The sequence below is a fragment of the Podarcis melisellensis genome (assembly GCF_964234715.1).
Source record: "Podarcis melisellensis genome assembly, chromosome: 6".
NCBI lineage: Eukaryota > Metazoa > Chordata > Lepidosauria > Squamata > Lacertidae > Podarcis > Podarcis melisellensis.
The window spans coordinates 38,128,499-38,156,282 of NC_138538.1; the positions used below are offsets into that span (position 1 = coordinate 38,128,499).

The 27,784-nt window shown below is 41.1% G+C and overlaps 1 protein-coding gene across 2 annotated transcripts in view; it reads left to right on the forward strand.

The window, feature by feature from the left end:
- PLXNA2 (plexin A2) overlaps positions 1-27,784 on the forward strand; it is a 392,250-nt gene that overhangs the window by 242,010 nt on the left and 122,456 nt on the right. For both annotated transcript variants that reach the window (XM_081916268.1, XM_081916269.1), the window contains exons 9-11: positions 611-725; positions 19,113-19,313; positions 23,877-23,973. In XM_081916268.1, coding sequence (XP_081772394.1) covers positions 611-725; positions 19,113-19,313; positions 23,877-23,973 — 413 coding nt within the window. The remainder of the gene's footprint in view (positions 1-610; positions 726-19,112; positions 19,314-23,876; positions 23,974-27,784) is intronic.

The window sequence follows — 27,784 nt, forward strand, 5'->3', positions numbered from 1 at the left end:
CACTTTCCCTAATGAGGCCTCCCGCTGCCAGTGCCCTTCCACTGTTCATATTCCGTTCTTAGACCGAGGTAAAGTTCGCAAGCCAGGACATTACTTCTGGTTTTACAGAGTTCGTAAACCTAATTGTTCGTAAACAGGGCTGTTTTTAAACTGAGCTACCACTGTATTACTATTGCTTCCTATCATTGGCGTAGGCCTATCAGCATAGGCCTGCAGTGCAGAAACATTATTTTTTCTTAATTCTTAAGTTTTATTTAGATAATTTCACATTATTCTGCAATCCCACTGCCCATCTGTTGATTTTAAATTTTGACACTTGCTAGAAGCAAGGAAGAAAGACATTTGGCAGTCAAGGCTGACATTAAAAATGAAAAAGGCACAAAACTGGCAATATCATGGACACAAGAATGTAATAAATATTCACCTAGTAAATCATATTTAAGGGTTAATTATGTTAACCAAATGTGTAAATGTTTTCTATCATCCATAAATTTTGTTGATATGTCAATAGTATCATTAACTGGTTCTTCGGTAATAATTATACATTTGTCAATAATAAACACATTTGCCCAGACTGAAACCTAGAGGTCCTTTATTCCTTTCTTGGCAGGTGCCTGTCTTGTGTGAACAGTGCTTTTCGTTGCCACTGGTGTAAATATCGAAACCTCTGCACTCATGATCCCACAACGTGTTCGTTTCAAGAGGGGAGGATCAATGTCTCTGAGGTATGAATACTGGGTTTAAAGAGCAGCACCTTTGAGTGCTGTTCTTAGATGTTATCTTCATGATGGTGCCTGACTCTTTCCCCCCTCCTTCCATCCCCACCCCTGAAAAAAAAGTCTCAAGATTTCCCAAGGTGAAAAGTAAAGGTGAGTAGTTTGTTTGATGAGCTCATTTCAGCACCAGGGGTAGGCGGGCTAAAAGTAAATGGAAGGTGCGGGACTACTCAGGTGCATAGCATGACTCAAGTCAAAGATGGATGTATATTTATAAGCAGAAGGCTTGTGAAAAATTCTCTCTATTGGAAGCATGGTAAATAGCACCTATTTGATTGATGCAAAAGATAATGATCCCTATCATCTTCTATTCTAGCAAAAATTGGGTTCTGTAACTTTAGGCAGCAATGTACCATCTGCTTATTCAAGCATAAATCACAGAGAAATAAATGGGGTTTATCCATTCATAGCTGGCAGGATTCCACCACTTTACATGAATTGTCACAACCATGCAGTGCATATATGTTTACAATGTGTACTTCTGACATGATAGCTCAGTCACAGAACTGGCAATAACAGGCTTTACAGAGTAATTGGTGCAGAGTAGTTTAGAGAGAAGATAAAACTGTTGTATGCTTCATCTTCTGTGAGCGATGGAGAGAAATTTTAGATGCATTGTTTCTTATCAATGTTTTTACTTGAATTGTGATTGATGTTAACCCAAATGTACTAACCTATCTGTAAATATAAACATACTTGTGGATACAGTTGTACCTTGGAAGTCGAGCAGAATCCGTTCCAGAAGTCCATTCGACTTCCAAAACATTTGGAAACTAAAGCGCGGCTTCTGATTTGCTTCAGAAAGCTCCTGCAGCCAACTGGAAGCCACAGAAGCCCCATCAGATGTTAGGGTTCCAAAGAACGTTCACAACCCAGAACACTCACTTCTGGGTTTGCGGCGTTTGGGAGCCAAAATGTCTGAGTGCCAAGGCATTCAGGACCCATGGTACGACTGTAGTGGTGTGGATTCATGTTATGGATATCTGCTGTTTGTCTCTAGGCTGAAACTAGGTAATCGCAAACATGAACACCCTGAAGCACAGGTTTGAAGGTCTGCTCCTACATTTATAGGGAAGGGCCATAGCTGAGTGGCTGAGCCTCTGCTTTGCATGCAGAAGGTCCCTGGTTCCATCTCTGGCATTTCCAGGTAGGACTGGGTCCTTGAAGAGCCCCTGCTAGTCAATATTAATGGCCTGACCCCATATAAGGCAGCATCCTTTGCCCCTAAGAAGGGGCTGAGTAAAGGGCAAGAGAAAGAGTGCAGCCAGGTGGCTATCCTTGCTGCAGGGAATAGCATACCCAGGCACACCAGCTCAACCAAGCATGTCCTCCTCTAAGAGGAAGCTCCCCTCTCATCTGTTTGCTAGCAATATGGCGGGAACACACTCTACCTATCATCTGTCTATCTGTACCAGCTTTTTGCCTAACAGGCTTCTGAGGCTGCTGAGAAAGAGTGAAAATTAAAGCATGATAAATATAAGATTCTTTTTAAAGGCAGTTATGACTTATGATTGCTAACAGTTTTAAGAGCTACCATGCTTAACCTTTGGGTCTCTGTGCAGCTGCCCCACATGGCAGGCTACTGAACTTCACATTGCAGCATCTGCCTAAGGTAGTTTAGTATACTCTGCCCCAAGACTGATCCCTCCAAAGCTGCCTAGTGGAACCTCCTGGACAGGAAGCACCTGAGGCACCTTCTTATTCCCAATAGTTTTTCCCAAGCAACAAGATCTTCCTGAGCATTTGATTTTTCCTTTATTATTTAGTTGCTCTTCAGTCCTGACTTCTGGCTTACTCTTCAGTTCTACTTCCTAGTTTATCCCTTAATCCCGACATACTGAAAGGGTCTAAGCATTAGTGTTGGGTTTTGCTAGAGATCTGAGGCCCTATCAGCTGCCAAAGGATGTCAGGTCCTGATGCTGGACCTGAGATTCACAGGTTGTTCTATTTATTAGGGAAAGTGTCTCATTGAAATTTGGCAGCTGCATGACCTTTTGAGTTGTTGGTCATTCTCTGGCCGAAAGCAGTTGAACCTGAAAGGGCCCGTTTTGTAGGTCTTGTTATTAGAGTAATGATGTTCAGGTCTTGTTATGGATGGAGATTATTTGAGGGCTGTGCTGAAGAAGTGCTATACCCTTCTAGCTGAGAAGAGTGAGTATTTGAGGGAGGAATGAGGGACAGGATACTATCCATGAGATCAAGGGAACACTTTCATTTTCCTTCTGACATTAAGAACATTAAGCCATCAGCATTTTAAAAAAATTGGAGGTGGAAAGCGTCTACATTTTGGTTGAAAACCTCACATATATTTGACATTGCAAACAGGAATAAGTGGTTGTCATTCAGCCTCATAAAGATGGAGCCTGACCAGCAAGGAAATGAGATTGAAGAGGGGGGAAATGTTCAGCAATAAAAGGGACCATCAAGTTTCCTTTCTTCTTATCAAGTAATGATGCTCCATGCTGCATCAACAAAAAAAGCATCAAGCTGAAACAACATGTGTGCCTTCCAGGTTAGAGAAGATGCCAGGAAATAGGTAATATAAAACTAGACATAATATATGTATATACATGAGCAGGGCTTGGCAACAGACAGGCATACATGATTGGAAGCCGCCACTGCCTCGCTTCTGCCTTTAACCAAAAGTGACACCAGGTGGCTTATACTGTTTGAACTTTTAAGTGTTTCATCAGAAGTGAGAGAAGACACTCGAGGGGTTCTCAACTCTGGAGACAAAGCAAAAGCTTTAAATAGCTTGATACAAAAGGAAGAAGCATCTTTCCAAACTTGGCAAGAGGGAGCGGTTATCTTTTATTTTTCCTGTGCTCTAGTGAGGATGGATTTTCCTTCCTATCTGGTGAGGTTGCCTGCATTCCCTTTGCTCAACTTTGGAATTCGGTTTCTGCACTTTGAAGGCAGTGATGTCGAAGTTCCCCTCTTTTGGAGGTTGCTCTTACTACCCCCAGTGGGAGGGAGGGAGGGAGAGAAACAGGATTCGTCTAGACCAGGAAAAGGAAGCGAATGAGTGGCACAGCTGGAAATCTAAAATCCAGAGGGAATTCTGACTCTCTGTCTTTTCTAATTGCTATTGCAAAACCTCTTCATGGTTTTGAGCAAGACATTCCAAAGGGCCATTTTCACATTGTGCTAAAGTATCCTAAAAGTCTGTCAATGTGGAAAGTCCTGAGGGCGGCAAGAAACATGCTAATTTTTGTTACCTATTAAAAATACATTTCTAGGACCTAGTTTGGGGAAACCAAGGTGCTTGGAAATTCTGCCTGTCACTTCCTGCCTGTCCTTTATAGCTAGCAGAACTTCTGTTAAGCACTCTTTAGTTAGCTTATGTTGTGCAAACTATGCTGTTATTCTGTTCCTCTTTGCTCAGCATAGCCATGTTGACACAAATGAAACACTGTTCCTCTTTGCTCCACATGCTTATGCGCTTACACTGACCCAACTAGCTCAGCAGTCTAATTTGCTTAGTCTCTCTGAAGAAAATAAAATGCTGTTTGTCAGAACAAAGGTGTAATCCAGTTATTCTGTTGCAAAAGCCACTTTGTATATAGTAATATGGAGGGGGAGTCTCTGTAAGGTTTCTATTTTCAGCACCATCCTGTTAGCAAAGCTGTTCTTACATCTGCCTTAATATATTAGCAGAATATTCACACACAAATAGACGTTGTTAACAGAAGATGCATTGCCCTTTGGAAGCAAAGCAAAAATGATAATATTTCAATCAAACTACTTTCTGTCAAAGAAAGAAGTATATGCACAGTCTCCCACATGGATACTTGCCGATTGCAGCTCAGTATCAGGATGTAAGTGCAGCATCCTGCCTCCACAACCATTTTAATGCATTAGTTAACACATCTGTTCTGAAAGGTTAAAATCATACCCTTTGTCAGATGTTAACCAATGGTAAGAACCATGACATGTTGCTAGCAATTGCTTGTTTGTGCCAGTGTGAAGGCAACCTGAAGCCTTTAAAGTAAGGTTATACTTTGCAAAATGACTGAAAAAGTGGCACTTTCATGTTTCTCCACTTTGTTCCCTGTTAATGCTCGGAGGCAGAACTATAGTTTACAATCACTCAAGTAAATTTGCACTGCTTGGCTTCTTTTACTGTTTGCACTTTGGCAGAATTAATCTTTAGCACAGTTAAACAACAGTGCACTTATGCCTGTGCAAACCAACCCACCATGGCATCAAGGAAGTGAAATACATAATTTGTCTGAGGGATTCACTGACAACAGTATAATTCATCTTGTGTGAATCAGTTGTCACAATATTTGTTGACAGAAACATTTCTAGCCTACCTTTCCATCAAGCATCCGCAAGGCAGCTTACAATATAAAGTTGAAGAATTTAAGAACAAATGGCAATATAAAATAGCCACAAGAGAAAATTTAACACCCCCTATTTTCTTCTCAGTGTTGCTGCACCCTTACTTTACTCAAATTTCTGCCATTGTTTGAAGAGGCCAGTTTTTTTCTTTTTCAGTGTCCTTCTCTATTTGCTGTACTCAAATCTCTCTCTTCCATTCCAGCTACTTCATGTAAAGATAAAGGATGCAGAGCCATCAAAATTTCCATAGTATTTTACTCAAACCTCTGACTTTGTTTAAATCCACCATTTCCCTCTCAGCTCCCTCTTTTACTGACTTTTTAACTTCTGCCATTGTTTTAAACCACTTCCCCCTCTCATTGTCCATCCCTTCTTGCTCCTAAGCCATGGCCACTGCTGTTGTGCAAGCTGCCTTGTCTTTTGCCTTCTCTCCAACCCTGATTTCACGCAAATCCAGGATTGTGTTGAGGCACTCCAAAACCTCCAATGGCGGCTTGTGTGATGACATTAACATTTTTATTATATAGAGACATTAGGATAAATATTAGTGCATAATTGAACTAACTAAACAGCTCCCTACAAAAGCCTTGGTGAAAATATATTTTTAGGCAGCGCCCCAAAATAAGCAATGTCAGTAGCAGCTATATCTTGGAGAAGAAATTTCCCAGCCAATGTACCACCACAGAAAAAGTTCTATCTTATGTGGTGGAACTATAAGGTAAGGTAAAGTAAAGGACCCCTGGACTGTTAAGTCCAGTCAAAGGCAACAATGGGGTGCAATGTTCATCTCACTTTTCAAACCGAGGGAGCTGGCGTTTGTCCACAGACAGCTTTCCAAGTCATGTAGCCAGCATGACTAAACTGCTACTGGCGCATGGAGGACCATGATGAGCGCCAGAGTGCACAGAAATGTTGTTTACCTTCCCGTTGCAACGGTACCTATTTATCTACTTGCACTGGTGTGCTTTCAAACTGCTAGGTTGGCAGAAGCTGGGACAGAGCAACGGGAGCTTACCCTGTCACATGAATTCAAACTGCGAACCTTCCGACTGACAAACCCAAGAGGCTCAGTGGTTTTGGTTACAGCGCCACCCATGTCCCTGGTGGAACTATAAGACATCAGAGTGATATAAGGAAAGGCATTCCTTCAAATAATGGATCCAAGTCTTTTATGACCCAACATAGGATAGCAATGATATCATGCATGTCTTAATGTTTCATCCAATTTCTGGGTTGTTATTTAATTCCTGCACATGGGCAGCAACCCAATTATATTTTTTTGCCTATGAATGTCTTCTGTTCAGGTGATTCTCCCACAACTCAAAAGAAACACCAGAGAAATAAAAATAAAAATGTAGGGAAGGTGGACTACTGTGAATATACAAACACTGGCTTGGAAAGTGGAAATAGAAGCAGTGTATTCTCACCATGAATTCAAAGTTAACATGAAGCTCAGCATCAAGAGAAGACGCAGTTTGAGATTGGAGTGTGGCCTAGAGACTTGCCATCTCTGTTGATAAATAAAACAGCAGTGAACCCAGCTTGAATCTAAGATCCCCACATTGTTTTCAGTGATAGCACTTAGGGAGGGAAATAATTTTATTGTAACAGAGTCATTGGAAACCCTTGATGCTAACAGATCTACATTTAAGCAGAGAGCAGACATGCCATTTAATGGAGACTGGAAGAAATGAACTTGGGCCACTGTCATAGTAATCCATAGGTGGTCAAACAAGACTTCTAGGATGTAGTTTCCATTTGCTTTTCTTCAGGGATTGAAAAAAATGCACTACAACATTAAATACTTGTATACTAGTGTAAACTAGTGTATACTTGTTCTTATTAATATTTTGAGAAATGGAGTTAACTAAGATTAAAAGAAAAGGAACATGGAACATATCTGCACCCATAAAAGCAAGGGATTTGTCTGATGAAAAGGGCTTATAAGAAAGGACCTTCACCTTGGATGTCACTTTCAAATGAGCCCTATAACATGAACAATTTATGTAAGAAAAAGAAAGTTGTCATAAAGCTGTGCTTGGGTGAGATTTATGGTAATAAAATAGTTTAAATGGGGGAAATCTTCAGATGGCAGAGAATATATTTATATATTTCCCATAGTCTCATCCCAGTGGGAAGATAGAAGAAAATAAATTCAATTCTCCCAAATTTGAACATCACCATTCTGCTTTGGTGTTCAGTTTGTACAGATAATGTTGCTTCCACAGGGGTGGCACTGAATCAGGCAAGTGGAACATTCACAGGCTCTGGAAGGTTAAACTGGACGTGTGTTCTGTTTCCTTTTAGTGGAAATGTTTAGGTAATATTATCACCTGGCTAATCCCCATTTCTGATCGTGTTTTCAGCCTGTTTTGAAGTTTCTTGTAATTATAGTCATTGTCAGCAGCAGCAACAAAAACTGAAGCATCTGCCTGATCTTTAAATGCCTAGATTTATTTACTAGAGGTTGGAGTCCAAAGTCTTGTAAAGAGTTAACTGACTTATTCATGAGTTTTTGCTGATAGATTTTGCATATGAACAAAACATTAACATGGGCACATGTTTATGTTAAACAACACAGAAAAACAACACAAAAATCGCAAATGCATCCACGAGGCTTTTCATGTGCATGTTTCCCTCTATTTATTAGGCAGTACATGGAACCATGTACATGAAAAGACCTGTGCATGCATTTGCGATTTTTGTTTGGTTTTTCTGTTCAGCATTCCTTTTTCCTTCCTGGGTAGAACTGAACCACCAAAACATGTTTTACATTTCTTCAAGATTGAAAGGCAGATTGCAGCTCTGTGGCTGAAATGGAAAGACTTCAAAATCCAGCTAGGTGCATTATGGGTTTCGATGGTTTGTAGCTTCATACTCTGCTGAAACAATAAATCCCCTACTTCTCAACTCAAGTCATGTCTAAGTTCTTTCTTGTGAATGTGGGTTCATTGCCCACCAAGTCCATGAAATCCCTTTTGCTCCCATAGAAAGGGAGCAAGTGTACACATTGTAGGGTGGGATGGCAGAGAGACAGAAGAGAGAGTTTGTTGAGGTGGCAAGGAGGAGGCAGAGATCCTGTCCCTACCTTGGCTGCAGAACCTTTGCAATGTGGGGCTGGGATTGAGGTTGAATTCATATCACCCAGTACTGATCCTTCAAAGGAGCCCATGAGGCAAAGCAGCATGGCAAGTAAGTTGTCAAAGGCAGATCTAGGGGAGCATGACCAGTTTGTTCACACTGGGCATAGAGCTTCTGGAATACCGCAGCTTGCACTGCAACTATTCTATCCGATGGAAAGTTAGAGATGGGGGCCACCAGATTCTGGTGTTGCACAGGGCACCACTGCAATTTGAGATGCCAAGGGCCCCCACTGCCTGGTGCACTTGCAGCTGTTCGACTGGTAGGATCCTGTAGGAGGCACTCAGTTCCCTTCCCCCAGGGGAAAGTGTCTGTGAGGGTCTTGGCTCCAGTTCTGTGTTATGACAGCCCTGATGCTATGACATCTGCTTCACTAGTACCTGCCTGCCATTCCCAGGTTCAGTGCTTTCCCCATCACCAGCATTAGACTCAGAGCCATGGATCCAGTCTGGTTCCTTAGCTGGTAGAATCGCAGCCTTTCCTTAGTGTCATCTTCACTGCTGGGCTTTGGGGTCATAACTTCTCTATAACTATTGTCCAGATATTGTGGGATTTTTCTGGAGCTAATCAGACATTGTGTTACAACAAAAAGAGTCTAGAACAAGGGAAGTGTGTATGTACAATTAAACTAGGTAGGATTTATAGTTTTACAGCAGCCATTTTGTGGCAGTGCAAATGATACTTTCTTAAATTTCCTGTTGTAGTCACAAACGCAAATAGGTTGGAGACCTAGGATGTACAGCACAAAACCTAAACGTCCTGAATATCTGTCTCATTTAACAGAGCTAATTAACATTTCACTTCATAACACATGCAATTTGTAATCTAATTCATGAATGTGCCGTTAGCATGAAATATACGGCATGTTTTGTTGAATTGCAATTCTTGAAGAGACCATATTTCTGGAAATGCAAAAATCTCTTCTTTTAACACATTTCCTATCATGTAAATTGGGTTTATACTACCTTTTTCATGTTAGGGCAAAATTAAATAATGTAATACATGAAACCAAAACATTGATTTAGTTCTCATCTGCACATCCCTCTTGGGAAATGTCTTATGTAGTTTCACACAGTGCAATTGAAGTGCGATTTTCTTTTGTGGCCTACCAAAACATTGTTTGGGTTTGGGGGCGGGGGACTCATGTCCTCGGAGAGAAAGCGATATCAATTCAGAATGCATTCCTGGAGGTATCCTGAAAACAAAATCCTTATGCTCCATGTCTGTCAGTCTTTAAGGTTCAAATGTAGCTTTAAGCGCTTGTTGTTTTGCCTTGGTAGAAATGCTGACCTCATCGTTTTTTAGCAAGCTCCGTTCAAAAGACTTCAGAAATACCTAGCAGCTCAAATTTAGCAAACCACCTAATCTAGAAGTTCCTGCTCTACAAGGCAGCAGCAGAAGAGGCCGCTCAGGTGCCTGGGGCAGCACGAAATGCCCATAGGGGCTGGGTGCACCATGGGGCCTCCAGAGGCTGCCTGCCTCCTCCTGCTCAGCCACCTTATAGCTGGGGGGGGGGAGGCAGTAGGCAAACCATTTGGGCAGCGCGGAGCTTGCGTGCACCCAAGCCACCGCGTCTCTCCCAGGAGAGACATGTGGCTTGGGCACGCTGCAGGCCCTGCGGTGAGTGCCACCCAACATTTTGTCACCCCCCTCAGTGGTGACACCCTAGGCGGCCCACACACCCCTTCCTCCACCCCTGCTACAAGGTTTATTTATATATCATTTCAAGAGCTGAGTTTGCTGATACATAGGGCAGTGTTTTTGCAACATAGCTCAGTTCCTAATTAATCATTCAAAGAAAGATTGGATGGAGACATATAAAATAAAGCAGCTTGTCAAAGAGCTAATCTGTGGTGCCAAATGCTTTGCAATTTCAGCTATTGGACTACTTACCATAATTGCCACTAATGCCATTTAGGAAACCTCAGAGAAAAGTGTAAAACATACCAGAGCAGTTTCAGAAGACTAGATATCAAGATAGGAGGGAAGGAGATCAGACGTAAAACCAGATATCACTTGCTCAATGTAGAGTCAGTGTTTATTGCCAGCTTCCTAGATCAATTGGGGGGGGGAGGGCTGTTCATTAAGGTCCAAGATTAGTAAAAATACATCAACAGTTTCTTTAAAGAAAACAGTTATTTCTGGAATATTATGTAGATGGCATCCAGAGAAATACGGGAAAAGCTGTCCATAGATCTGACGCCATGGAGATGATATGTACCACTACAAAATATGCATTCCAAATTGTAGCTTTGTAGTCTGATTGACTGCTCATCTATTTTTTTTCCTGCCAAGATCTTAGATATATTTTGTAGAAATTATTTTGCTGAACTTTTCCTCTGCGTATGAAATTTATTCATTTCCCCAGATGGAAACCTGCTTCAGGTGGGGATTAAAATAAGAACTTTGTGTTCCCTGAACTTTCATTATCTGATTTTCATTATCCTAGGCTGGCTGTTAACTTAAGCCAGTAGCAGTCAACAAATTACATTGTTAGCTATCATCAAGAGGTGACAAAAAGAATGTCATACTCTTTGTTTCCATAATGAATTTTTCCTCTCTTTTTTTCCCTATAAAGAAGGATAAAGAAGCCAGTATCAACTTTTCCCAGTTCTCCTGAGCTTGTCAGGGAAATGATTTATTGTTGATTAGATTTGTGCTGCATATTGCCTAGAGTTCTGTTGTGTGTGTGGTATTTTTTATTTTTTGAGGGAGAGGGATTTCAACCTCAAGGGGGGGAAATAGATTTTAAAATTTACTGGCAGTGGAAAATTCCCTCTCTCTCCTCTCCCTGCCCACCCCTTCACAACACTTCCAATCTATCCTGGAGGGCTGGGGGGAAACCCCAAGCAGATATTTTTTGCAGGAGGAGGCGGAGTACACTGGGAGCAGATTAGGAGGGAAAGTTCATTTGCTTGTGTAACAGCTTTGTTGGATATCAGCCAGAATGGCCTTGGTTTGCTTGCACTGGAAAGAAGATGCTGCTTTATACCAAGTCAGACTTGAGCCATCGAACCTACTACTATGTGTTTGACTGAGCTCCTGTGATCTCCTAATGATCACTACAGTGGTACCTTGGTTCCCAAATGGCTTAGTTGTCAAAAAATTGACTCCTGAATGCCACAAACCCAAAAGTAAGTGTTCTGGTTTATGAACGTTTTTCAGAAGCTGAACTTCCGACACTGCTTCTGCGGCTTCTGCTTGAGTGCAGGAAGTTCCTGCAGCCATTCGGAAGCTGCACCTTGGTTTTCAAACGGTTTCAGGAGTCAAACGGACTCCTGGAATGGATTAAGTTCGAGAACCAAGGTACCACTGTATACAGTTTCACTTGTACACACATACACCTTCATTATACTGGGATCCTTCCCTTTTACAAATTGGGCTTTTCTATACACTTTCCATGATTTTGTCCTTTCTCCTGCAGCTCTGTAGTGTAAGAGTTTTCATTTTGTTTTGTGTTTGTTTGTTTGTTTATTTTAAAAAAACCTGCTGTGAATCTGATTGATTTAAAAAAAAAAAATGTAGGCTGTCAAGTTTCAGTAACTTGGCAATGGAGAGATTTGCAACAAGATAAGAGAAGTTACCAACACTGTGTTTGGGAAAGGAACACAAGAGGGTGACTCACATTTTAGGGCAAAATATTGACAAGAATCAAAGGCATAAATGAGATAAAGCTGAGGTTGCAGGTGCAAAGGGACATATTTACTCAAAAGAAATTGGCTGACATGAACTGCATTTTAAATTATTTGTTATGTTTAATCATCATGGTAAAACTGAGCTTGTCTGTTTGCAAAGCAAAGGCCAGAAAACAACATGCAATAAGCAGTTGGATTTCTTAAAGGAATATGAGATTACAGCAGCTAAATTCTTTGGCTTCTATTGGGTTTTGGCTTTTTAATGCCAAGTTTCCAAAGGATCACATTATTCTTTGGATTCAACCAGTTAAATTAGCAATTATGTTAGCAAAATCAATGAAGCCATCCACACTGTACGGTGAGAGCAGAGTTTTAGATCACATGCCAATTCTGTTAGTGTTTATCAATGTGCATAATTAGCTAATGCTTCCAAAGATGCTTGAGAGAAGGCAGCCTGTAAATAAGGAGCTTGTTCCTGTCCCTTGGGTTCCAAATCTTCTTTGCTTAGAAAGTCATTCTCAAACATTAGTGACTGTGATAAAATATGTTTTCAAATACCCCATGATGATCTTCTTGATACGTTCTTTAGAAAACTTGCAACATATTGGCTCAGCTGGCATGTACTTCTAATTCAAATCATGGTTTAATGTCAGTGTCCAAGGGTATGAGATCCAGAGAGGAGATTGTGGCTGCGGAACTGCAGTGAGCTAAGCCATGGTTTGTCTTAGCATTTCAGTCAAAGTCAGGCTCATGGTTTGCCGGAGTCTGGACAACATGCTAAGCCAAACTGTGTCAAAGGATTGCACCCTTCAGAACAAGGAAGTTGCAGTGGAAAGAGGGAATTGATGAAGATTGCTTCAGTCCCTCCTCCACTGGTGGTAGGCTGCTCTGAATCAATAAAACTTTTATCAGCAGAGGGACACCAATTTCAAAGAATCATAGAATTGTAGAGTTCTATGTAGAGTCATTTAGTTCAATCCCCCTACAATGCAGGAAGCTTTTGCCCAACATGGGGCTCAAACCCACACCCCTGAGATTAAGAGTCTGATGTTCTACCGACTGAGCTATCCCAGGACTTGATACAACTCTACTTATTTTCTAACTGGATAATATGCTAGTATCCTTTTGGAACAGATACCCAACTTTCATACAAAGTCCAGTGATGTATGTTATTCGTTTGCATCCCCCTTCAGACAGCACAGCACATCACATCAACTTTTAAAGTATTATTGTCTGTTGCCAATGAAAAGGATAATGATTCATGTGGCCAAGCAGTTTATTTTAACTGGAAAGTCAAAAAGGGGAATAGTGCAGATGGTCTCTCATGGCATGCAGAATTCTTTCTTTCTTTCTTTCTTTCTTTCTTTCTTTCTTTCTTTCTTTCTTTCTTTTTTGTATTAACACCCTGGCACATCAGTTCTGTTTACCTAAGACCTTGCATGTGTGAATTCGGCAACCTTAAAACAAATCGCCATAAAGCAAAAAAAGAACCCAATATGCAGCAAGCCACCGCAGAGCACTATAGAAACACTCAACAGTGCTCTCTGTAATATATGTCTCTCCTAAGCAAACCCAGTGCTATGCACAAGCCCCTACAGGTTCTGTGACTTCATTCACTCATCTGACAAATTCAGTAAAAATGGCCAGTAGCAATGCAGTACTCACAAGTGCCCTGTGCAGTTGGTGATGTTGCATCCTGTAGCATATCCTTCCACATCTTGGATGCCTTTATTAATGCAATCACTGAAGCTGTCAAACAGGAGAAAGGTCCTACAGTTACTCTCTTCTCCCTGGAGTGGAGCATACATGCTGTCTGAATCTTTACTTTCACTATAGTTCCGATGTGACATTTTTCGCCCAATGAAACCTTTGCTACGAGAAAAACTCCATTATAGCCTCCTTGTATGTAACAATAATAGAAATCCTTTTTGCCAGCAGCATTTCTAACCCTGCAGTCAACAGATTTGGTTTTAGGGTGAAAAGGAAAGGGAACTGTCACACACTTTGCCATAGGAAAAAGCTGTTTTCCCGGCACGCTTCAGATCTATTAAAAGACTAATCCTGGAGAATAGTGGGCCATATAACAGTTCTTTTTCAAGACGTAAACTCTGAGGCTATACAATGACTTGCCTACAGGGTTTTTATATTACAATCGTTGTTATATTTCAACAAAACAGCAGATCATCTTAAATATCATGTTTTGAATCTTGAAAAGATCATAATTATACACCTGTAATTTTGGTGCCTATCTCATCTCATGATGTTTTGAGGACCGCAGTCTTAAAAACAAAATGAATGAAATAAAATCAATGCTGGCAGTAGACTAACACCACCAACAAAAGTGCATGATAGCCGATTAGTACTGAAGTCTGTTTCTATCTTTCCTTTGTCTTCATCTGCAGTCTTTCGGATAGCATTTTTTTAATTTATTTTGAAATGTGTCAATTTCAAGAATCCCTCACGGTTCCACTTTTCTGGTATATAGGTCCTGCTTTTGTAGTACAATTATAATTTGAACTCTTATCAACAAAGCAGAAAAGACAACAGTGTCACCGGAAACTAGAGAATACAGCAACATTGACAGCCACACCACAGTGTCTTTGGTAACCGTGTCACAATATCACATTGTCATGATACTTAAAATGCTTCCACTGACTACTGTGAAGATGACTGTGGAGCAGTCACCAACCAATGGAGACAAAATTGCAATCTGGGCCCAGGAGGTGGAGAATTTGGATGTGGTCATCATCAGGCATGTAATACAAGGAGAGCCTGGGCCTACCTTCAAAAGTAATGGTTGGTTATGAGGCTCATACAGACATTACCACCAAGAGTGACTCCGTCATTAAGAACCAGTTTTTAGTATGTGCAGCTAGGATGGAACTTTACAGTTGACAGGACATCTGGGGAAGTAAGATGGATAGTTAGGATGTGAATTTAGTCACAAGTAGTGGACAGCAGGGTCAGGTGTTGCTGCTCATCTGAACTCCAGTCAGTTAGGATAGGGTAGGATAGTCAGCATGGTGCAAATGCACCACAGGAGCTAATCTGGTGCTCCTGCTGGTGTGTTTGCACCATGACTTCATCACCCTCTCCATATGCCTCCCAGTAAACGGCAGTAACGTAACCAACCAGGGGTCAGAAGAGCAGTGCTCCTCCACCATGCCATCCACTAATGTAAATCACATAGCTTCTGTCTGCTTTCAACATTATTAAATTGTTGCAACCGAAATAAATTTTTAAAAAGCAAATGGATGTATATTTGTTACTGTCATCAGTATCACATGTGAGGTTTGATCACGTATATTGAAAATTGCTTTGCATATGTTCCCTACCATGGTTACTGATTTGTATAAAATGGGTACCAAGAAGCCCCATGAAACTATTTTCCTTAAGATATAAAATAAGGGCTATATTTACAGAGCGTCTCTTAGTCTGCTGCATGAGTTAATGTTTACTTACTTACTAGATGCTGCTTTGGTTCTGTTAGCTGTGCAAACAACATTATAGTGACACCTCATGACAAAGTAGAGGCACTGAATATTTGTGAAATGAGGAGAAAGCCTCCAAGAGAGGCTTTAATAAAAATTTAACAAAAAACACTAATAAAAATCCACAAATAACTTGATTGTGTCAACTGATCCTTAGTTTACATGTGTCTAAAATTATTTTAATCCTTTGACTTCCTTAAGAATATCTCTATTTGTAATGGTGAGCAGTGAGCATGATTTCAGCAGTACCCAAGGAAAGGTAAATGGTAGATCCGGGCCTGTTGTACTTACTCCACCTGTGTAAGATGAGCTTCTTCAGAAGCATGGCTGAGGGAACTCAGCATAGATGCTTTGAGCCATAAACATTTTCTTTCAGTTCATAAAGTCACTGCCTTGAAAGTAAGGTCATTTCCCCCCTGGCAACAATGTGGTTCCCCCCCCCCAACTGGATTTGAAAATTATTTCTTACTACTAATCTGCCCAAAATCCCTTTTGAAAAAACAAAATAAAATATATACCAGAGGTCCTATAAAAAGTTTATGAAGCAGCAGGACAAAGCTTCTGGCTTTCCCAAAGAGGAAAGCATCTGTTTCCCGTTTATCCACACCTGAGCTAGTCAAAAAGTTGGAATCTTTAGTAAACGAGGTCACGAGAACACAGACACATGCTTTATACTGAATCAGCCACTGCTCCATATAGTTGAATATTATCTGCACTGACCTGCCCTCAGCTTCCTGGGATTTCAGACAGCAGATGTATCCAGCCCTACCTGGAGATGCTGGGAATTGAGCCTGCAAAAGATATATGAAGAAGCATCTCCACCCCCATCGTTCAGCCCAGACACTGAGGTCCAGCTCCAAGGGCCTTCTGGCGGTTCCCTCACTGCGAGAAGTGATGGTACAGGGAACCAGGCAGAGGGCCTTATCAGCGGTGGCGCCTGTGGAACGCCCTCTCATCAGATGTCAAGGAAATAAACAATTATTAGACTTTTAGAAGACATCTGAAGGCAGTCCTGTTTAGGGAAGATTTTAATGTTTGATATTTTATCACTTTAAAGTATGGAGCTAGTGTGAAAACACAATGGCACTAGTGAAAATTGATGTGGAATGGCCAAAAGAGGACAGAGTCAAGGGGGAGACATGGACAGCACAGGAAGAAGAAACACACTTATGCTGTTTCCTGTGTCTTGTGACCCCTTTTTTTACAAGCCATGCAAAATGTGAGTGGAGAGATTTCTCTCCTTCTCCGTGGTTGAGCTCAAACTCCTTAATGTTTAATTTTTTTAAAAAAAAAAGTTTCTTAATGGAAAAAGATTGTGACACCAGGAAACAGAGTATTACATAAATGGTTATGTTGGAAGCCCGAATTTTCCATTTCATAATTAGCAAATATAAGTGTTGTCATTTGCTGTTAACAAATCATGCTTCAGGGCACAGTATGTAACTGGATGAGTGATTTATTTTGAAAGTTGTGAGTGCTATGAATTATATATTTTAGCTTTCTTGTTTGTGAAGCCAGACAAATGAAACAAATTATTACAAATCAGAAAGGAAGTTCTCAAAGCAGATTAATATGCTAAGCCAACATATTTGTCAAAAGTTTATATTTGTCAGTTTGAAAAGCCCTACTTGTTTAAGCCCTAAATAGAAAAAAAATCCTTATTTGAAAAAGACCCTTTGAAACTGTTTTCCTGATTTCTTTTCTAGGGGCAGTCATTTTTAGAGCAGCTCCAATTTGGTTGAGAAAGCAAATGGGGAGTTTTGACTTGTCTGTTGCTCATAATTTTTATTCACTAAATCATCTTCCAGGAGCTGTATTTCTTCCTAGCTATCTGATTGATAAGTTGTCTGTCTAAATCAGAGATGTTTTCTTTGTTGACAGGCTGGTTTGTTTATTCCCGTGCTTAATAAGAAGTTGTTCTAGGGCATCAAGAGAGATTGCCCCAGAAGAGTGTGAGCTTAAATTCACAAGACCATTAAAAAAAGGATAGATGTGGGTGGTTGCTATAGACAAATTTGTTCTTCACAAGGAAAAAAGTGATATTTCTTAATATGAGTTGTATGAGGGGACAGAGCTTGTTACCTTGTTACAGGTTTCTCAAAAGCATCTAGCTGACCTCTGTTAAAACAGGGTGCTGTACTAAATGCCTTCAGGAATCTCCTAAGACCTTCACCAGCCCTCATCCATGCCCTACTCGAGCGCTCTTAACTTAGTTGGAATGTGTCTTTGAACACCTCTTGCTTTTCTGGAAGAAAGATGCATACATGGTTGTCTGTTTGCGTGTATAACCTTTGTTTTTTTCATAGCTAGACTGTGGCTGACTATACAAAGTAGGAGACACACCCATTGCTGTGTCTGCTTTTTGCCCCTGGCCTTGTCCACTACTGGGATGAGAGCACCAGAAGGTTACCTATGAGGGATTGTGGCCTTTCGGCTGATCAAAGATTCCCTGCTGCTGTCATATAGGTAAAAATGTAAGAGCCCTTCTGGATCAGGTCAAAGATTCGTCTCAGCTAGAAGAACCCTGTTCCCAGCAAGATTTAGTTATTTCCTTTTTGTGCATTTCAAAATGAATACCCTTCGTTCTAAGTGCCTGAGAAACTGTGGCTATTAACTTTATTTATATATTTGATTTTACCGAACAAAAGAACCCTGGGTTTCCTTTACATTTCAGTTGCTAGAAAGCAAAGGCTGGCAAAAATATTACAAAGGAAAAGTATGAAAATAATCCAAAGTTTTTAGCTGAAATGGATGTTTTCATTTTTAAAAATGCCTTCTATCTCTCTTGGGTTTTTTGTTTTTTTAAGGTAATTCTTCCACCTGCTCCAGTTACAATTACAGCTGAGCCAAAATACCTCTCCCGATGCCTTTGTATGCTACACTATTGGGAGCAGGAATTTGGCCATTGTGTGGCTGGGAGAGTGGCATGAAAGAGGGTGAAGTGAATTTATCACTGGCTGCAGTGGTGACACCAAGAGTCCCAATACTGCCATTTTATCCCTGCAGGCCCTGAAAAGACTAGATGACTAGCAAAATGACTAGATGAAGATACTTTGGGATCAGAATAAAGTCCATGCTTCCTGCTCTCACTTTCTCTGTGGTCTACTGGACAGGCCTTTCCCTGTACTGCTAAGCCCACAAAAGACATGGCAGTGAAAAACATTTTTGTGAACTGTCTTCCCTCCCACCACCTCCCCTCAGGAATCCTTGAATTTAAAGTCAAAGTTTTAAGCTCAACCCTTGTTGCAACCATTTTTCAGCTCAAAGGCTGCATTTCTTTCTGGGAAACCTTTCAGGGTTCAATGCCCATGGTGAATGGGGCTGGAGGTGAAAATAGGCAGAACAACAAAAGTGAATTCTACCATTGTATAGTAGGCTGGTTTCTTCAAACTCACATATCTCCCTCTATCACCCATCTAGGCCAGCAAGACATTCAAGCTATGTTCCAACCAGGCAAAAAAAGAAGGGTGTAAAGCAAGGCTGGTGACGGGGTGGCCTAGAGAAAGCCACATTTGTCCCCTCCACCTGAGGTTCCTCATCCCTTATTTATGTTTTGTATCTACAACAGATTTCTGCAAAATAGCCGAACCATAATTGTATCTGCATTTACATTATTGATATGCAATTCCCCAGAGTCCATGTGTGTCCTCAAGAAACAACTGTATTCAGAGTACCTTGTGCCCGCAGTTGCCTAATACATTGCTGTTTTCAAATATGTTTTCCAGGATTGCCCACAACTGTTCCGTACAGAAGAGATTTTGATCCCTGTTGGTGAAGTGAAGCCCATCACCCTGAAGGCTAGAAATTTACCTCAGCCTCAGTCCGGCCAGCGTGGCTATGAGTGTGTCCTCAACATCCAAGGGGTAGTCTATCGGGTGCCTGCTCTGCGCTTCAACAGTTCAAGTGTCCAGTGCCAGAATAGTTCTGTAAGTTGATGGGGGATGAGGAATAATTAAAAAAGGAATAGCTGGAATAGAAAAGGTTGTGCATAAAAGGAGTTGGGGATTTGTTTATTTGCAATATTTCTAGACTCCCTTTCCAAAAAAAAACAGTACTTAGTGGCTTTACAGAATTTTTGTTAAGATAGGAAGTAGAATATAAAATCAAAAGAGTAGAAGGTAGTAGTTTAAAACTACATAAAAGCGACAGCAAAAATGTCCAACTAATTCCCAATAATTGCCTGGGAGAACTAAAAAGTCTCCCTCTGCTAGGGGAGCACTGAAAACAAGGTTTCTACAGGCTTCCTACCCTAGCGTTTAGCTCCTGAGTTATATGGTATTACAGGATTTGGCTTCTAGCACACAGTGACCCTTCAGTGATCTTATTAGTCTGAGTTGCTTTAATTGAATAAATGAGTGATACTTACCATCCCATCACTTGGCTGTTTAACTCATGATCCCTGTAGCTTGCTGAGCGGCTTCCGCACACTAGGCATCGGTGCCAACTCCCTGGGGCTCTGGGTGCCCGAGCACCCACAAAATTCCCCATGAACGGCCCAGGCACCCACAAATTTTGGTGCCAGGGACATGCACACTGGATGGCACCCACGGCCCCGGGCACCCATGGTCGTGGGGCCAAGCTGGCACTCCTTTCACTAGGTTATTCTGAATTTATATGTTGATAAATCTGACATAAAACACATATGCATATACTGAGGCTGTATCCTCAGTTTCAACATTACAGTATTTCAACAATCAGTAAACTATATGAAGAAACTTCATAGATTACCTCAGAATAGTGCTGTTAATGTTTAATGCATTACTGTATTTTAATATTTTGTTGGAAGCTGCCCAGAGTGACTGGGGAAGCCCAGCCAGATGGGTGGGGTATAAGTAATAAATTATTATTATTATATTATTATTATTCATTCACTAGGAAAACTCACCCCCAAGACTTTTGCATCCTTGCCACTGCCCTCTTGAAAGGGTCTGGGGTACAGATATACTTCAGGTTTTGTATCTAGGTCTGCTGTAATAGTAAAAACCTGTTATTTTGAAGGAATTCTCTTTTCTTTCTTTTTTTGCCTGACAATTAGACAAATATTTAGAAACTAAGAGATCTCCCAGGAGTGCTTATACAAAGCACCATGCGTGGAGCATTTACCGCTTGCATCCATTCATCATGACTGCCCATTCCTTAATGCCACAGCAGGCTGTTACACAGCACAATGCTAGCCTTTCTGTCCAATCCCTTTGAATAGAGCACACTCAGAATCTCTTTTGGAAATGAGAAATTTCTTTTATGGTGCTTGATAACCGCAGAAATATCTTGCTCACGTATGTTTACTCATGTTCAAGGTACTGAAGAGGCTGCCACCCTAGAAGGCAAAGCTACAAATGAGGCAAAGCTACAAATGAGGAAAATGTAGATTGTAGAATAAAAGGCATTGGGAAGCATTATTGTGGGAGATGAAACAAAAGAACCAGGGGTTAAGCTAATCCTGAATTCCAGACGGGAATGTGCTACAGGCAAGTGAGGTGTTTAATTAGAATCCTGGCCCCAGAGAAGATCTTTTATCTGTCAGCTTCCCGTCTGTGACTGTGGGGGGTCAGGAAAGGGGGAGCTGGGGCGGGGATGTGACAAAGGTGTTAAGGCAAAGCTAATTCACACAGGAGAGATAAAGAGAATTGCAGGCCTCTTATCAGGGAGCTGTCAAATTCCAAGCTGCAGTAGCTTGATAGAATGTGTAATACTGGAAAGCTGCCTGTTGCTGGGAGAAGAGAAAGAAGGAACTGGGATGAGGAGAGGGAAGGAAGATAAAACAGCCTCCCTTAAATAAGCATAGTCAAGGAGGTGGCTGCAATGCTTCTTGCTGCGAAACGGGAGTTCTTTGTCCCACAGGAGTGTCCAAGCTGACAAGAATAATGTTGGAATCAATCACACCAGTCAGGGCAATTAGCCTTTATTGCATTCCCAAGCCCCGTAAAAACTGCCGTCACTGTGGCACAGAAAAACAACTTTGCAGCCTTCAAAAGCAAACAAACAGACAAACAAACGTGGGACTAATCCAGCTGGTTTCTTTATATTGTGCTCAAATCCCACTCACATATACGATTTCTACAAGTGCTATGTATTTCCTATATTCCTTTCAGCTAAGGAAAATGAAAGCTTATAGAACATTACATGGGATGAGCAGGCTCACGTCTTTTTCACTGCAGGCAGTAGTAGGTACCTGTGCTATGAAATTGTACAAAACTACTATTCCCTCAAGTTAAAAGGGAGTAGGCTTTGTGGCACCTACAGTAGCAAGCTGGATGGCTGTGTCTCACTTGCCTGCTTAGAATGCCACTTTAATTGCAGAGGCAGTCAGATCTGTGTGCTAAGACTGGACTCTTGTAGTGCTCTCTGGGAGTCACAAAGAACAGGAGAGGGGAGGAAAGGTCTACTTACACACTTACTGTTCATACTTTTTGACTTCTGCCATGGATGGTACTGCTGCTTTTTCCCGACCTGGGGCTCCTTTTCCCTGTGGCATTTTTGGCCCTAACTGTGCAGTTCAAAAGTACCGTGTCTGTAAAATCAAAGAGACACTTGCTTCATTGTGCACATCTTACAAAATGCACAGCTTTTTCTAGATAATGAGCCTAACCTTCTCATTGAAAAATGTAATTTGAGGCATAGACTTTTTTTGAAAGGGGAAGGGAAGGACAGGCTAGCTGAATTATAGATTTTGTTCTTCCACACAGGCAACCTGTAGAGGCATTGGACAGCCCCAATCTTAGTCCTCTATCGGTTAGGCATGAGAATTCCAGCTCTTGAAAGCCAATACTTTTCTTGAAAAATGGGGCCCACAACATTATAGGGTTGCCATATGTCTGGAGTTTCCCAGACATACACAAAGACTGCAGTCAAAAGCATTGTCTGGGCGGAAATTGGGGAAATATCCGGGAAAATCCTGATGTCTGCCAACCCATGTCAGCAGTGTCATTTTTCCTTTAAAAATAGCTCAAAAATTAAAAAAAATAAAGCTCAACAACTTTTGTGTTCAGATTTTCACTTTTTGAAATATGGCAACCCTACACAACAAATTTTGCAGCATGGAATGCTCTTGGCCAGAGCTCCAGCCAGCTAGCCATCCCGTCTTTTATGATGCTCCATTGCAATCCTCCTCGCATCAGGTTTCCTTCCTACCTCCTCCAACAGGCACTCAGCATTTTATGGATTCTGAGCATGGTTGGTTTTCATTGGGCTGTTTTCTTTTGTTTTTGTGACACCTTAAGGTTTCCCCCCCCCCAAAGTTTTTTCATTCTTTTCTTCTGCAAACCTCAGGATTTTCCTGAGCCTGTTGATAACCTTCCTCTACTTCATGGATAAAGGTAAAGGTACCCCTGCCCGTACAGGCCAGTCTTGACAGACTCTGGGGTTGTGCGCCCATCTCACTTAAGAGGCCAGGGGCCAGCGCTGTCCGAAGACACTTCCGGGTCACGTGGCCAGCGTGACATCGCTGCTCTGGCGAGCCAGAGCCGCACACGGAAACGCCGTTTACCTTCCCGCTGGTAAGCGGTCCCTATTTATCTACTTGCACCCGGAGGTGCTTTCAAACTGCTAGGTTGGCAGGCGCTGGGACTGAGCAGCGGGAGCGCACCCCGCCGCAGGGATTCGAACCGCCGACCTTTCAATCGGCAAGTCCTAGGCGCTGAGGCTTTAACCCACAGCGCCACCTGCGTCCCGGTACTTCATGGATAGTGCCACTTAAATACATAAGGATCAGCATTCAGAAAATGAGTTTGCTATTAGTATTGTTGTAAACTGTGGTGATGGGTTGAAATTCAGCCCAGTTTTGCTTTTTGGTACAGAAAGATGGAAAGATTGGTTTTCAGAAATTAGAATAGAGAGTTTTTAAGGGTGAAAGGTGAAAGCGGCGATGTTTTGAAGCAGAGCTGGTGATAACAAGCATTTGAGTGATTATCTAACAGTATATACGGTGGTGGTAGTTGAAGTTAAGAGAAGACTGCAGTTCATATCAACCCAGAAAGCTTTGAGCCACTGACCTTTGGATGAAAACTTTTCCTAAAACTATGGTCATATGTATTTTCCTTTGTACTGCCTAAAGCATCACTATGCCAATGCCAATTAGAATATATTTTCCAAGTAAGTTCCATAAAATACTCTGCCATGTTTGCATATAGTAGAGCCTAATGTGGCCTCCTATAGGAGTGTAGGATTCTCTTTTTCATTTCATTAATTCTTGGTGATGGGGCTTTATTGGCAAACCAAGGGCTGAGTGGTGAGAACAGTCTGCATGAATTGGATAATTAATCTATTACCTCTCTCCGGGCCCATCAGCTGATTTAATTATGCCTCTATGGCAAGCAGAAGTGTCTCTCCATGCAGATAATGGAAATATATGTTGCAATTCAACTCCTGCCACCCATTCCTAAGTCATGTATTGTCAAAAATCTCTAAACAATATTTGTCCATTCTAATGGCTCTTCCTTTTATTTTCACACAAAGCCTTCATATATGTATTTCATTTCTTTGTTCCTTAGTATCTCTATGATGGAATGGACATAAGTAACTTAGCAGTAGATTTTGCTGTGGTTTGGAATGGAAACTTCATTATTGACAACCCAGAGGATTTGAAAGGTAAATAATATATTCTTAGTTTATTTTGATATATTTTCATTTTCATTAATATGTATTGTGGGAATTTTTGAAATTTTATTTTCATCCAATTCAGATCATTTGATGCTTTAAAATAAATCCTGTTTCACTAGAGCAATATGGTTATATTTGCCATTTCTTAAACTCTGGAAGACCAGATTCTTGACAAAGGGGGTGGGTGTGCAAGATCATATATATATGTGTGTGTGTGTGTGTGCGCGCGCGCGTGCGCGAGCGCGCAGCATTATAATTCTCTTATCCTTAGACCTCTCCAAGGATGACTGTAAATTTGCTGCAGGAAATTTTTATGTCATTGCTTGAAACAATCCAAATGGGATGAGTGTGTGCCACATTTCAGTGGTGAGAGGGAAAATGGATTAAGAACTACACAGACTTTATGTAAATATATATTTCAGATAATTTATAGGAAACAATTTTCTGCTGTTCAAAGCTGTATACGATATTACACCCTAAACTACAAATATTAAAAAAACACCAAAAATACATAAAGCCGCCAAGACCCATACTGCAAATGTTATCCATACTGTTAGAATTCCATTCCAAAAAACAAAAAGGCTTTTGTTACTGCCCCAGTGACCATAGGCAAGTCATCCTATGAATTCCCCATGTTCCACAGGGTCGCTATTTTCAGGTGGGAGTCAATCACATACCTGCTGTTGGAGGTTGCCCAATTAAAGATGATTTGATGCTCTTGCAGAACAAATTGACCTCCCCACACACCAGAAAAAATGGAAAGTGCACTGGAAAGTATGGAATAACCCTTGCTTGTTGCAATGTTGTCTAGCCTCCCTGCAAACTGTGCAAATCAGGATGAATTCTCAATAAGCAGGTTGTCTGAGAGTAACCAAGGAAAATCTATTCCATGTCCTAAGTGCAAGGCAGGGCCTCTCCGGCTGCTTTCAGGGAACAAGGAGGAACTTGATTATGAAGGGTATCAGGATTATCATTTAAACCCAAAGTGGCATAAACATAACTGAGATGGAAATGTGCAGCTGCCTTAAGATTCATTTTACATTATTTCTTCTTAAAGGCTTGGAGGGGGGGAGGCGTGAATCTGGCATTAACAGTCTGAAAAAAATGAATCTCTCAGCCTGCCATAGAACATAAGTTGAGCTCTAAGCTCAATCCTCGAGACATCTGGATGTAAGCGGGTTATAAGGCTTTACAATCAGTGTTGGAGAGGTCTGAGGGTAATAGGCTTACAAGGTTGTATGCTTGTTTTTTGCAATACTATGTTGCCATCTATTGCCTATATGCACTATTTATGACCTACCTGATGGGTTAAATGAGATTTGCCAGCCTCTATGACTCACTTGAGGTGCGACATCCTTAACCTCCTATGGCTCTGATTCTAACTCTCACAGAATCCCTTCTGCTTAATGTTGACGTTATAAAGGTGTTAGGCTGGAGACAAATAGTTGCTGTTTTCTGAAGCGTTGAGGGTTGTTAGAAGAAGGTATCACTGCTCATGATGTCCACGTTTTGCAGGAATCTATTCATAGGAGATTTGGTTTATAATGCCTTCAGAATTTATCAACTGGAAGGCATTGGGAACTACAACTCCTGTGTACTCTGGAGGGAAAGAGTGTCCTAGTCCAGGGTTTCCAAAACTTGGGTCTCCAGCTGTTTTTGGACTACAATTCCCATCATCCCTGACAACAAGTCCTGCTAGCTTGGGATGATGGGAGTTGTAGTCCAAAAACAGTTGGCGAACCAACTGGCAGAAAATCTATTATAAGCCAAGCCCGGACTTTGCAGAACATTTGGGCTCAGTTGATAGTCAAGCCAGGATTTCTGACATGGGGAAGTTTACTGCTTCAGTTATGAAGCCCTGCTTCAGATGGCAGGCTAAACCAAACCAAACATTGCTTAGCACAGTGCAGCAGCAAAAAGATCCAGGGAAGATCAAAGGAGCAACATGCTAACTCCAAGGTATGAATCAAACTAGTGATTCACAGCACTTTCTAGTGACAGATGAACTCACAAGAAAAGTACTCCCCCCCCCTTTAAAATTGACATAAGTTTCTATTAGGACATGGGTTTTTTTATTATGGTACAGTCGTACCTTGGTTTTTGAACAGTTTCGTTCACAAACAACTTGGAACTCAAACATCGCAAACCCGGAAGTAGCTGTTCCAGTTTGTGAACTTTGCCTTGGAAGTCGAATGTCCAGGGCGACTTCCAATTGGCTGCAGGATGCTCCTGCAGCCAATCGGAAGCCGCGCCTTAGTTTCTGAATGTTTCGGAAGTCGAACGAACATCCGGAATGCATTCTGTTCAAAAACCAAGGTACAACTACACACACACACACACACACACAATATTTCAGGCATGAGATCCCCATTGTGGAAAGAAGAAGACTTGATATAATTGACCCATCACATCTTCAGATCCTGAACCAATCCATATTTGAAAGACTTTAAGACTTCTAAGCATGGGTTAGCAATTGGATTGACCCATTCAGTACATAATTATATGTGACTCAAGATGATTGAAAGGAGTCAGCTAAATTGGTCTAGGATGGCAGCCTTAGTTGGTTGACTCTGCACATTAAAGAAGGAAGGATGCTTAATGGTAACTGCTGCTACAGGTGACGTGTCTAGAAAAATACACATGATGCCAGGGTCAGTTATTATATGATCCAAACAAGCCCTGTGAAAACAGCAGGCTTGGTCCATGAAATGAATACCTATTAAAGAATCTGGTTTTTACAGCAGCAAGGACATCCATTAAATGGGTTCCCATTTGTTCCCCTCTGAGCTATATTTTGCTTTCAAACGCTTTTGAAGTTTACTGTGGAACCTGATATATTGTGAGTCTTGCCAGGCTCCCTGGGAATGGAGACATTGTTTTCAATGAAGTCTTTCTTGGTTGAAATCAGTGGAGGAAACTAAACAAAGAGGTTTTGAAGGCTGTCGTCCAAATCAAGCATGGAAGAAATAGTATCTAAGAACATCTGCAGAAAGGTTCAACAGGAAGGAGAAGGGTTTATATGTCCCCATTGTCCAAACTCTTGTATGCAAGTACAAATCTTGCTTGACCTTGCCCAAAGTACTTCTGTTATGCTTTCGGTTTCATGCTGGCTAGTACTATTTACTAATATATGGAGATATTAGTATCTGCAGCCACTAAATCAAAAAAGGAGGAGGAATTTACTCAGCAATCTTTTCAAAAGTGATCTTGATCCACAGTTTGTATGTCCTTAGTCTAGCAAACCTTAACAATCTGAGATATAAGATATTGCTCTGAACATTTGGGGGAGAGGGGGCCAAATACTCTTCAGATGTGTCAGAATATTGTATATGGAGCATGGATATCCAAATTAAAATGTTTTGTAAAAGGTTGGGAGATAGAGAGTAAAATCAGTAATATGAATGCCCATCTTTAAACAGAGGTTTAGTATCGTAACTAAAACCTACTAATCCTGAAAATCAGAGTCATGAGTAAAGTTTGACTGATCCCTCAATTCAGTTGCAAGTATCAAAGCTGCATTCATGTTAGTGGTTTGCCTCTAACTATATCTGAACACACTATCACTATTAGGTTTACACTTTACCAGTAGTTGGTTTGGTATTAAATTACTGCTAGAATATCCAAGTATCAGGGGAACCAACAGTAAAGGATCAGCGTAAACTATTCTTAAGCATAGAACAATATGCTTGTCTACCTAGGCAAACATAGTTGCACTGGTGATCATTTTCAAAGTCAGGATGCTTCATTCTCCCTTTCTCAAACAAGAGAATATGAGGCCAAAGCAGCAAATAGAAACAAC